The sequence below is a fragment of the Doryrhamphus excisus genome, linkage group LG5 (assembly GCF_037039965.1).
Source record: "Doryrhamphus excisus strain RoL-2023G ecotype Guam linkage group LG5, RoL_Dexc_Guam_v1.1, whole genome shotgun sequence".
In the NCBI taxonomy this organism is placed as follows: Eukaryota; Metazoa; Chordata; class Actinopteri; order Syngnathiformes; family Syngnathidae; genus Doryrhamphus; species Doryrhamphus excisus.
This window is the reverse complement of record NC_136361.1, coordinates 12783820-12796238: the sequence shown is the minus strand read 5'-3', so window position 1 is coordinate 12796238 and position 12419 is coordinate 12783820. Positions and strand designations below refer to the sequence as shown.

The window sequence follows — 12419 nt, the reverse complement described above, 5'->3', positions numbered from 1 at the left end:
GTGTGCACACGCATTGCTGGTAGGGCGTTGCTGGCCAGAGTGAAAATATCCCGGACGACCACGGGAATGAAGCCGCCCACTAAACCACACCCATCGAGCGATGAAGCTGTGGTCTTAGTGTCGCTCTCTTTGTGTGTCTGCTTTCAGACATTAAAATTACACTGCGATGTGTTACGATGTATATGGCTTATTCATACAAATAACTTCTAAAAGGAACCTTTGACTGAACCATTTTTATTGGAAAATACCAATCATGTCTTCCAAATAGATGAATTAATGAAGCTATGGGTGATGCCTGCTGTTATGTGACGTAACAGCCTGTATTGTGGAAGTGAACTTCATGTTCCACACTGTGTGTACATTATCTACCCAAAACTATACCGCCCAACGTGGGGCTCGAACCCACGACCCTGAGATTAAGAGTCTCATGCTCTACCGACTGAGCTAGCCGGGCATGTAAAAGAATTCCACCACCCGTCACCACACTGATTCCAAAGTGTCAAAATCTGTGGATTCCCTGAGTGGGTTGACTGGTTTCATTTCATGCTGTGTTTGAGATAAAACACCATTCTAAAAATAAACACGCCGCTCATGCTTGTTTTTATTTTTGACTTATGTTTGACGTTTGGCACTACGTTCCCACACTGCTGCTACACACAAGTTCCTTTCAGACCTCACTACAATGTTGTGTCCTGTTCACATCAACATTCAACACATCAACACATCAATAGACATTGTCTGGAATACACACACTACAACACGGATGCCATCAGCCCACATCCACACACACACACACACAAGCATGGAGTAGATCGCACAACTCGGCGAGTGCAGGCTCGAGCGTAGTAGCTGCGGGCAACCTGTGCGGCCGCCTCTATTTTGACGACGGCTGCGTGCAGATGAATACAGTGCTGCTAACAGGCCCGACCATGTGGAACATGCGGGCTTTGAAGCCGCCCCTGATAGCGCCGTGCTCCTTATCTAACATCCATATCGACACACTGACTTTTGTTGCTGTGGTTTGCCTTTTTGTTCTGGGACGAACAAACAAACGGCAGCCACAAACACAATGTCCAATATTCTGTTCACATGTGATTTCAGTCACAATTTTAATTGCCGCCTAGTGGACACAGGAAGTGATCCACTTTCATTAAGATGTTTTAGCCGTCTCGCAAGTGGAATACAGGCGCCAGTACACTTCAGTAAGTATCAGAGGTGTGGACTCGAGTCACAATTTTGACGACATTGAACTCAACTTGACAATATTGTCCAAGACCAATGACTTGAGACTTAACTCAGACTTTAGCCTGATGACTTGAAAATATTTGAGATTTTTAGTGAATATGTTGAGTAAAACGTGTCTCCATTCATGACCGTCATTATGTAATTTCCAACAAGACAACATATGAATATGCCTCATTCACTCCATTTATTCATATCCAGTCAGGTTTAAGAACAAACAAGGAGGGTGTGGATTACTTTTCTCTGCACTGACTAAATTCTAAATGCTGTGTCAGCACTTTTTTCCCACGACTAAGTCTTGTCACACTGGGCTCATTTCATTCACCATTCAAAATGTCTTGACTTGAGTCTTGATTTGGACTTGCATAATTGTCTTAAAACTTACTTACTTACTTACTTACTTAAAACTTGACTTGAGATTAAAGACTTATTTGAGACTTCCAAAACATCTCTGATATGTATTCCATTACTGTCATTTTACACTTAACGAGAGGTAACAATCACAAATATTTACCTTCTTCTTGTCTCCTTTGTGATGGTGACGCCCTTTGCTGTACAATCATTAAGAATTAATTTTGACCTTTTATGGCATACGTGTACCCCCTGCTTTAAATGAGGCAGAGATTATGCTTTTTTTGTTTGGTAGTCCTTCCCCTTCCACTATGTAGCGAAGATGCTGATTATTGAGGGTAGTAGGTGTGCATTTTTAGTCTTTTGAGTACTGGCAGTGCACTGCATTTTACCATACTTCTCAGCGTGAACTCACTTATTCACTCAAAACAATATACTAAGTGTAAGTACTCAAGTGTGCCACTAGACACAGCAATAGGTTACTAACTAAAAGTAAAGTAGTTTCAGCAGAACTGAAAGTTCTCCATGGAGACCAAAATGACTTTAATGAACCGCAGCAGCTTTTATTGCCAGCCACAATGACTAATACATCAACGCAAAAATATAAGTATACTTTGTTATAATATCATATGCGGCTCAAGGACCTCTCAGTCTTTATTCCTTGTTAGTGAAAATGAAACACCTCCTTTGGTCGTTTGTGGGAAGCAAATTATAATAAATAAATTCCCTGGAGGAGCGTAGCACAGAGCACAAGGAACTACACTACCCGAGAATTCCTGACAAGCCGATCTCATCCAGACGGACTCACATGGGATCAGACTGTGGTAGTCCCGACAAAAACTACCAGATGCATCCTGGTAGCGGCGGCCCCACGTGAGAACAGCTTAGCATCGCAGACAGACCTCCACTTTGTTAATGACGACGCCTTTGACCCGACCCCTCTGGACGCCCACCCCTCCACAGAGAATCTTCCATCTTGTTTTACAACGTCAATGTTTGTCCACATTTGTGAGCGCTCCCTTGAGGGCACCACTTTCTCACACTCTTACTCGTGCTTGATCGACACACAGGTGCTCGGAAAGTTTTCCCAGCTCCGGACATTTTGTTTTTACAGTAGTTTTATGCTTCATGCGGTATGATTAACTTCCAATCAGAAGTCATACTTCCATCACAGCTCCAACTCTGTTTACAAACGGTCTACAGCAGGGGTCTCAAACTCAACTTACCTGGGGGCCAGTGGAGCTAGGGTCTGGGCAAGGCTGGGCCGCATCAGGTTTTCCAAAAAAAAAATGCATTTATTAAAAACAGAAAAATATACAAACTTTTTCAGTGCTTTGGTTCCGATTTTCTACAATAAAAGCTCTGATAAAACATTCCACTGTTCTCAAATATCTTAATTTTTATTTTTCTGCACAGAATAAGATGAAAAATAAATAAACAAATCAAGAATAAAGAAAATCAATCAATCAGTGATAAATTAATATAATAATAATAAAAGGACAAATAATAAAAAACGTAAGAAACCACATATACAGTAAAGTCTCATTTAATTACTCGTAAAATTACTACTTATTACGATACTATTTTCATTTCCCGGCAAATTTCTAGTCTTTTATGATATAATTAGTTCCGTTAGTACGATACCCGGTTATTATGATAATCCGGTTACTACGATGCCCTTTTCATCTCCCGCCAGCCAATTTGGTCTGCTTATATCGATACAAAAGCAGCTTAAATCAATCTTTGCTTAAGGATTTCAATACCAAAAAAGAACACGGCGAACGGCTGCTTCCAGTCAACTTTATTTTTCACACTTCCACCACCAGAGCGCAGCACACACACCGATTCCCGCACTTCCTGGTTCACAGGTCATGCTCAACCCGCCCCACATAGCTGGCCAAACACATGCCTGCAACAGAAGAACCAACGGACATAGCATACACACCTATTCCAACGAAGACACAAGCGTGTCTATACATGTATTTAATTGTGTTGTATTCAGATATCTTTTTATTGCTTGCAATAATCACTGTTTTTCATATGTACATGCTGGCGTTCGTGGTTCTGTTGCAGGCATGTGTTTGGCCAGCTATGTGGGGCGGGTTGAGCATGACCTGTGAACCAGGAAGTGCGGGAATCGGTGTGTGTGCTGTGCTCTGGTGGTGGAAGTGTGAAAAATAAAGTTGACTGGAAGCAGCCGTTCGCCGTGTTCTTTTTTGGTATTGAAATCTTTAAGCAAAGATTGATTTAAGCTGCTCGACATTGTTCTATAGTATAGAGGGGTGGGCAAACTACGGCCCGGGGGCCACATCCGGCCCGCCAAGTGTTTGAATACGGCCCACCCAATCTTTCCAAAGTATTTCATTTAAACTCAACATACAACCTGGCATCATGGCCTGAGCCAACCTTTTGATGGTTTTATCAATTTCGTTTTTCGACATGGTCTGTTGTTACAAAGTGCTCCTGAAAAAAGGGACACAAGCACATAATAATAATAATAATAATTATTATTATTATTATTATTATTATTATTATTAGATTATTAGATTATTCGATTATTATAATTATTATTAGAACTATTATGATTATTATAATTATTATATTAATGCTAATTATGATATTAATTATATCTAATATTATTGTTATATTTGCATATTTTACATAATAATAATATAATAATTATTATTTTAATTTTATTGTAATTATTATAATATTTTATTATTTGTAAAATATTTAAATATAATATAAAATAATAAATAATAATAGCAGATTGCATGACAATTTTACAGATACAATAATACAAGGTGGACTGTTACGTGTAAAATATATAGTCTGCCCCCCCCCCCCCCCCCGTAAATTTTGTCATATCAATGCGGCCCGCGAGTCAAAAAGTTTGCCCACCCCTGTTCTATACTATAGAACAATGTCGAGTGCATTATTGCCCACTTTTAATGCAGTTCGGCGCAGGATCGGATATATGGATAGTCCGGTTATATCGGTATTTTTTCCGACTCCCGAGAATATCAATATAACAAGACTTTACTGTAGTTGGTGGGTAGACAAATTATTTTTTTCAGATTAAAATGAACAAAGCATTATTAGAGCCCTGCAGACATGACAAAACACGACTATAGTCACATTTATACTCTTTTTATTTACAACATATTGCACAACTGCAGGGTCTTGAGACACATGCTAACTCACAAACTAGAGAGCTAGCGACCGAAACGGTAGCCTTCAAGTTATTTCCTTTAAACTTAAATAGCCAAAAACTTACCACTTCCACACGGATAGGGAGGATAACTATTAACAGTTATTTAACCTTTAACATGAACATTAATCAAACGTAATAATTTTTTCTGGGTACATGATACTATACAGCATCTATATCAAACTTGCGTGGGCCGCACTAACATGAAACTTTCATATCAAGGCGGGGGCCTCAAACTAGTGTCCTGCGGGCCGCATTTGGCCCACGGGCCGCGTGTTTGAGACCCCTGGTCTACAGTGAGCACCCCCTAACAGGAGGGAAAGGATTCTCTGTTTTTTAACAACTCCAAGAGTGTCCTTAATAAAGAGCAGCAGCAGGACATTAGACTGACGGGTGATTTCCTGGGCACCGTTCCTAACTTTGGTCTTTGGACCATAAGATGAACAGGATTGAGGAGACACCAGGCTGTCTTTGCGCCTCATGGAGATAAGAAGAGCGTCTCATTGTATGCAGACAAACTGTCCTGTCATCTTATCACACAGACAATCCAATCCGGTGTTAGTGCTGTGTGTGTGTGTGTGTGTGGTGGGGGGTTGTTTCAGCATGTGTCTTTGACAGGGGTCGTGGTGAGGGGGAGCGGGTCCTTCATTTAAGTGGCAGTCCTTTGTGATGCAACAGGTGCTGTTGTCGCTCAATTTGTCTGCATGCTAAAGACAAATTGCAGTGTGTGCGTCTGTGTGTGTGTGTGTGTCAGTTAACAAAGCAAACGTCTCCTAATCCCAGCTGAGTGGCACTGCGACGGCCCGTCTCAGGCCCGACAAGTGGCTCGTTAGCATTCCCAGCGCCTGCCTTAGTGGGTCACACGCAGTTGACGGCATATATAAAAGAGTGGCAGTTTATGCTTCTGCGTAGTCACCACACAGCTTGTTTCAGTTGGAAAAATTCCAGGTGCCTCAATGCAGGTGCTACAGATTGTATTTCAGAAGAAAAAAATGGTTACATTTATTCTATAATCACACAATAAATGAAAATGAACTTGACAATTTTGCCGGCTTCCATATATTGCCACGTGCATGCATGTCTGTTTTCCTTGTCTCTCGCCTCAAAAACAGGCAGGAAGAGCATTTAGTCTGCACATTGGTTTAGCACTTAGACGCTTCATAGAACAACAGCATTCCATAGAACAACAGAGTAAGACCGCTTGTCAGTCATATGGTCATACACACACACACAGGAGCAACACAAGGTAATGTAGTCAAAATTAGGAGGAAAAAAATGATTGCAAATTCAAGTATTTCAACCCCAGCCATTTTTCAAAAGACATCCCTCTCTGTATCGGCCGTTTGTGACCATTTTGACAGATTTTCAAATCATCATCAATCGTCTCATAGGGATATATAAACATGGTACATACCAAAAGAAAGATTATACTCTCATCTATCATCGGGAAAAAAACGTTTTTCTTTCTCAGTTCTTCAGTAATCAGCAGTAGAACATTTGCTATTCAGCAAAGTATCAGTTTTCAACAAAAAAGAAAGGAAAAACAGCTTTTTGTGAAAAGATATATTTCAAGCATAGCTTTCACTTTGACACAAATTTATCCATACACAGTATATTTAACCCAAATATCCAAACAACAATGCCACAACATAAACAACACAAAAATTGTTGTTTTCATAGAAAAATACCAAATTATTTACAAATATCACACCATGAGCTATTTACAATGTTCACATGTGGAACTGAACTGTGTGTGTGCACGCATTTGCAGGCGTGTCCTTTACCTTCAATGTGTAACCGACATAGCTCCATGCTTTTTGACTTCTTGCTGTGAAGTGCTTTAATACATGGGAAAAGATGCATGCAGAGGTCTTATAAAATGCACTAAAATGCAACATTTTTACATCTTAAAACGGCACCAAACAGCAATTGTACAACTTTACAGACTGAAAGACAACATTCAAGGAAATATGGCATCATTATGACGATGTATCTCATGTCAGCCTCTGGAGTGAATACAATACTGACTATCGGGCAGACAATAGAGTGGCTGCTAGCAATTGGGGCTTTTTGTCCGGAGGCCCAGCTAGCTCAGTCAGTAGCGCTTGAACCTCTTAATCTCAGGGTTGAAGCCCCATTTAGGTGGTTGTCCTTTTAGGAAGGTCTGCAGCTATGTTATAACATGTTGTATATGTACGCTATTATAGCAATCCAAAAATTCCAGTTACTTGCTGATATATGTATAATCTTGTCACCTTTGTGTTCCTACATGATTATTTAATGCTGATATATTTCATGTGCTTTCTTTTTTTCTCTCAGAAAAGGACTCCAAAGAAAAAGTGTCAAAGGAGCCGTCGGAGGGTGCTGTGAAAGAAGACATGGGCGATGCTGAGGAAACCACCAAGGAGGCGAAGAAGAAGGAGGCCTCCAAGGAGAAGAAGGAGGTGAAGAAAGAATCGTCATCGTCCTCCTCGTCCAAGGAGAAGAAAGAGGTATCAAAGGAAAAGAAGGAGGCTAGTAAGGAAGCCGGCAAGGAGTCAGGAGACAAGAAGGTGTCTAAGAAGACGTCAGTAAAAGCCAAGGAGAAGAAGAAGGATCCTGAGGCTGGAGATGGCTGATATTGGAGCATAATAACTCACTTTTTTCTAAAAGCACATTTAATTCATCTAGCAACTACACACATACACACACAGGGTTGTTTGTGATCAACAATGAAGTCAGCTCTTCTATAATCCCAGACGCCCAAACCGCTACGACCCACCCCGCGCTATGGATCTGACATCAGGCACCACCCACTTGCCCCATCGTGTGGACCAGGCCTGCCCCGCTAAGAATAAGGCACCCGCTGTGTACACACGCCCGCTGGGCTGGATGCTGGATGTTGGATGCTGGGTCAAGCCAGGCCACATCCTGCAACACACACCACCGCCCCACCCCCCTTCGACCCCTCCCGGATGTTCAAATGTGTAAAAATTGTTTAGCAAGTTAGCTTGTGGTTTAGCTCACTGTGGACACTAGAAATGGGATGCTGAGTAAGCAATAAGTTCTGTACAGTGGAAAGCAAGCAGCTCCACATTTTGCATTTTGCTTCATTTTTTCCCTTCTTTTCAAATGCAAACGTTAACAGGTATGAAGTCATCCTCAATCAAGAATCAATTGTCGGGTGCTTGATCTCCATGGCAACGTGGCGATGAATAATGTTTGTCAGATAGCATGTTGTTAGCACTCTAGCTCTCTTTAGCTGATGTTGCTAAACTTAGCGGTGTCTGCTTGTTTAGCTTCAGCTAAGAACAGAAAACTTGTCGTAACTTGGTCTTTGTTGTTAAGATTGTGGGCAGAGTCACCCATACCCGTCAATCCTCCCGAAACTCGGGTACTTTGCCCTTCTTTCTCATCACCCTCCCATTTTTTCTGGTACTGATGACGTAGCACAACTTTGTGTCCAACACTCAGGCAACATCGGTGTGACACGGTAATGTCAGGCATTCAAAACAACAGCACGCCATGGTTGCATCATAGTTTACAGTCTGAACTGTGGTACCTAAATGTCCTTGATTTTTGGAAAATTAGAAAATGTCCCTTATTTTCAAATGCGGATGTTGACAGGTATGAAATCAATGAGAATTATTTGTTCGGTGCTTGATCTCTATGGCAACGTGGCTATAAATCATGGCTGCCAGCTTGCGTTTTGTTATACTATAGCTCTCTTTAGCTGATGTTGCTAAATACAAAGACAGTACATTTAGCCAACATTACCGCAAATATGAAACACCGTCATCGCATTGTCCTGTCAGGCTGTCATTGCTGTGATTGCCGTGTGGCTGCAGTCACAGGAGGACGTTTGCCATCGTTGCAGTGCCACTTTCCCACAAGACTCGCAGTAGTTCTGGACTTTAATGTCACTGTGACAAAGAGAAACGGGTCAAAACAGGTGCGAACACGTCCCGGAAGTGCTCCACTGTGATACAAGAACTTTGTAACATGGAAAATGTTTTCTACGGCCTCTTGCCGCTAGTCAGGAAGCAGAGAGACGACTCAAGCAAATGTACCGTTTAGTAATTAAAGTATGAAAAGAAGCAAACATGTTCTTGGTCTTGCAATTTGAGAGGGAATGCTGCGGAACCAGACTGAAGAACATGTGGAACCCAAGCAGGAGATCAACAAGGGTTATCAAAGCTAACAAGATCATTTTAATTTCTGTTTACTGTTTAATGACGTGGTGGCACGGCAGTCGAGTGGTTAGCGCGCAGACCTCACAGCTAGGATACCAGGGTTCAATTCCACCCTCGGCCATCTCTGTGTGGAGTTTGCATGTTCTCCCCGTGCATGCGTGGGTTTTCTCCGGGTACTCCAGTTTCCTCCCCCATTCCAAAAACATGCTAGGTTAATTGGCCACTCCAAATTGTACATAGGTATGAATGTGAGTGTGAAGGGTTGTTTGTCTATATGTGCCCTGTGATTGGCTGGCGACAGTCCAGGGTGTACCCCGCCTCTCGCCCAAAGACAGCTGGGATAGGCCCCAGCACCAAAGCGGTAGAAAATGAATGAATGCTGCGGAACCAGACTGAAGAACATGTGGACCCAAGCAGGAGATCAACAAAGGTTATCAAAGCTAACAAGATCATTTTAATGTCTGTTTACTGTTTAATGACCTGTATGTGTGTGTGTGTGTGTGTAGGTTGCAGAACTGCAGGTATGAAGCTACAACTAAACTCACAATGTGCAGGTAACACACACACACAAAGAGAAGATAAATCCTTCCTTCCTCATTGCAAAAGCTCTCCGCCTGGCAGCTCAGTGGCGTTTGCAATGCGAAAGATGAACGTTGAGCTGTAAAAAGTCGGCAGGATGAAGGCTGATGTATACCAGACGTCTGGAGGAGACGCACAAACATTCCTTTACATCCTGAAATATTGGCCCTGATAGTCAGACCTCTGGAATATGTGCACTTTATGTTCTTACAAGGGTGTAAAATATGAGTACTGCTGCCCTCTTTGGCTTCTTTGGCTCTATCCAACAAGTGCCTAATCGTGACAGTTCAGGATGTAAATCATACGTGCACTAAACCTGATATGTACTGTTGCATCATACTATCATATATATTGTCTGAAATATGTCATCATTTGATTGACACAATTTGACTTTAATATCTTCAAACATCCCTTCTTGTCCCTCATGGGACTTATAAAGTATGTCCGTCTTTCTAGGCGAAGCCATGTAATACCATCTGGTTCCACAGGAGGCAGTACTCCCAACAAGAAAAGATTTCCCTAGTACTTTCACATAAACTTGTTCATTCATTCATTCATTCATTTTCTACCGCTTTTTCCTCACGAGGGTCGTGGGGGGTGCTGGAGCCTATCCCACCTGTCTTTGGGCGAGAGGCGGGGTACACCCTGGACTGGTCGCCAACCAATCACAGGGCACATATAGACAAACAACCATTCACACTCACATTCATACCTATGGACAATTTGGAGTTGCCAATTAACCTAGCATGTTTTTGGAATGTGGGAGGAAACCGGAGTACCCGGAGAAACATAAACTTGTCCAAAAAATAAAATTAAAAAATAAAATTGTTCAAATGGAACCACTTGGTTAAAAAGAGTTAAAACTAAATTGTTTGAGAAAAAAACAATAATGACATACTATAAAAGCAGACATGACCACTATTACATTGAATTTAACATAAACTCCATGCAAGATGATGATGATGATGCTAACGTAATTAGCATTGACCTGAAAGAATGCATTTCCTGTTCATGTTTAATTTATTCTTTCATATCTTCAGCTTTATTTTATTGTCCCATGTGTAAGCTTGGGTCTTTGTAGTACAAGAAACAGCCAGCAGGGGCTATTAGGTGTGATAAATTTAGTTTCTTCTGTTGGAGATACAGGTTTAGTCCAAAGAGACGAGAACCTCGTGTGGGTCAGACAGCTGGCTCTAAAACACCCCCACCCACAAAAACCCACCCCAAACCCCCACCACACACAAACACACACACACATATACAGTCTTTGAGGGCTAGACCTGTCGGCTACAGGGGGCTTTAACCTCGGGGCCGAGCCGGGTTGGGCCCCTCCTCTTGTCTGTCTGCTGGTCCTCGTCGTCATGTTCATCGTCATCCTAAATGTCACTCGTCACTTTCTCCTATGCTTTGTTTACATTGGAGGAAGTCACAATTTCAGGTTGTTATTTTTTGTTTTTTTGTTTTTACAAGCCACAATTTGTAATATCTGCTAGCGTTTCACTTTTGTCTGCTTGTATTTAGCTTCATCTTGTAGCCTTTAGCGTTCAGCTGCTAGAATTTATCTTATCTGCTCGCATTTAGCTTTTATGTGCTTTTATTCAGCTTGTATGCGCTAGTACTATTTTTGACACTATCGGAGAATTTATTATCTGCTAGAATTTAGCGTTTACCTGCTAGTATTTAGATTTTAACAGTTAGTATGTACCTTTTATCTGCTATCATTTAGCTGTCATCTGTTTGGTTTAAGCTTTTATCCACTTCTTTTTTTCACTAGCTTTTACCTGTTACCTGCATGCCTTCAGCATTTATTTACTAGCATTTAGCTTTTATCTGCTAACTTTTAGTTTCTATCTGCTAATACGTAGCTTTTGTCTGCTAGTATGTAGTTTTTATTCACTAACATTTATCTTTTATCTGTTTATATTTAGCTTTATCTGCTAGCATTTAGATTTGACCTGCTTTCAACTTGTATCCACTAGTAGTTAGCTTTTAAGCGCTACCATTTAGCTACTATCCGCTAGAATATATTAATTATGTGCTAGTATTGAGCTTTTATCTGTCAGTATTTAGATTTTTATGACTTAGTGTGTACCTTTTATCTGCTAGCATTTAGCTTTTATCTGCTAACTTTTCGTTCACTAGCTTTTAGCTCTTATCTGCTGGCATTTACCATTTATTTACTAGCATTTAGCTTTTATCTGCTAACTTTTAGTTTTTATCTGATAGCATTTATTTGCTACGATAGCTTTTATCAGCTAGTATTTAGCTTTTATTCACTAACACTTATCTTTTTTCGCTTATATTTAGCTTTATCTGCCAGAATTTACATTTTACCTGCTATAATTTAGTTTGTATTTGCTTTTTAAAAATCTGTCAGCATGTAAATTTTATCTGCTCTTTAGCTTATATGTGCTAGCATTTAGCACTTATCTGCTAGCATTCAGCATTTATTTACTACCATTTAATTTTTATCTGCTAACTTGTAGCTTTTATCTGCTAGCATTTAGCATTTATCTGCTTGTAGCTTTTATCTGCTAGCATTGGTCTTTGCTCTGCAAGCATTTTACTTTTATCCACTAGTGGTTAGTTGGGCCATCTGCTAACAGTTGCCGGATTTTGGAGGATGATTTGTGTCACAAAGTGATGACTTAGCGGCAAACAACAAGTGGAGTTTGGGATGTGTGTGTGCGTGTGTGTGTGTGTGCGTGTGTGTGTGTGTGTGTGTGTGTAGGAAACCCCACCGCCCCCATTTCACTCTGTTGCCCTCTAGTGGTCAATACACCCGAAACCTGACACCCCCCTCCACACACAGAGTATGTGATTATACTTATACACATACACATGTCATCCCTGGCATCATTAAT

General features: G+C 41.0%; 1 protein-coding gene and 1 non-coding gene across 3 annotated transcripts in view; one reads left to right on the top strand and one right to left on the bottom strand.

The window, feature by feature from the left end:
- Positions 1 to 9005, top strand: part of bbs9 (Bardet-Biedl syndrome 9) — a 105306-nt gene extending 96301 nt beyond the window's left edge. For both annotated transcript variants that reach the window (XM_058053031.2, XM_058053030.2), the window contains one exon: positions 7124 to 9005. In XM_058053031.2, the coding sequence (XP_057909014.2) occupies positions 7124 to 7422 (299 nt within the window). In that variant the 3' untranslated portion in view covers positions 7423 to 9005. The remainder of the gene's footprint in view (positions 1 to 7123) is intronic.
- On the bottom strand, positions 382 to 454 carry trnak-cuu (transfer RNA lysine (anticodon CUU)). Its single transcript has one exon. It is a non-coding gene; the product is annotated as a tRNA-Lys (tRNA).
- Positions 9006 to 12419: the final 3414 nt, after the last annotated feature.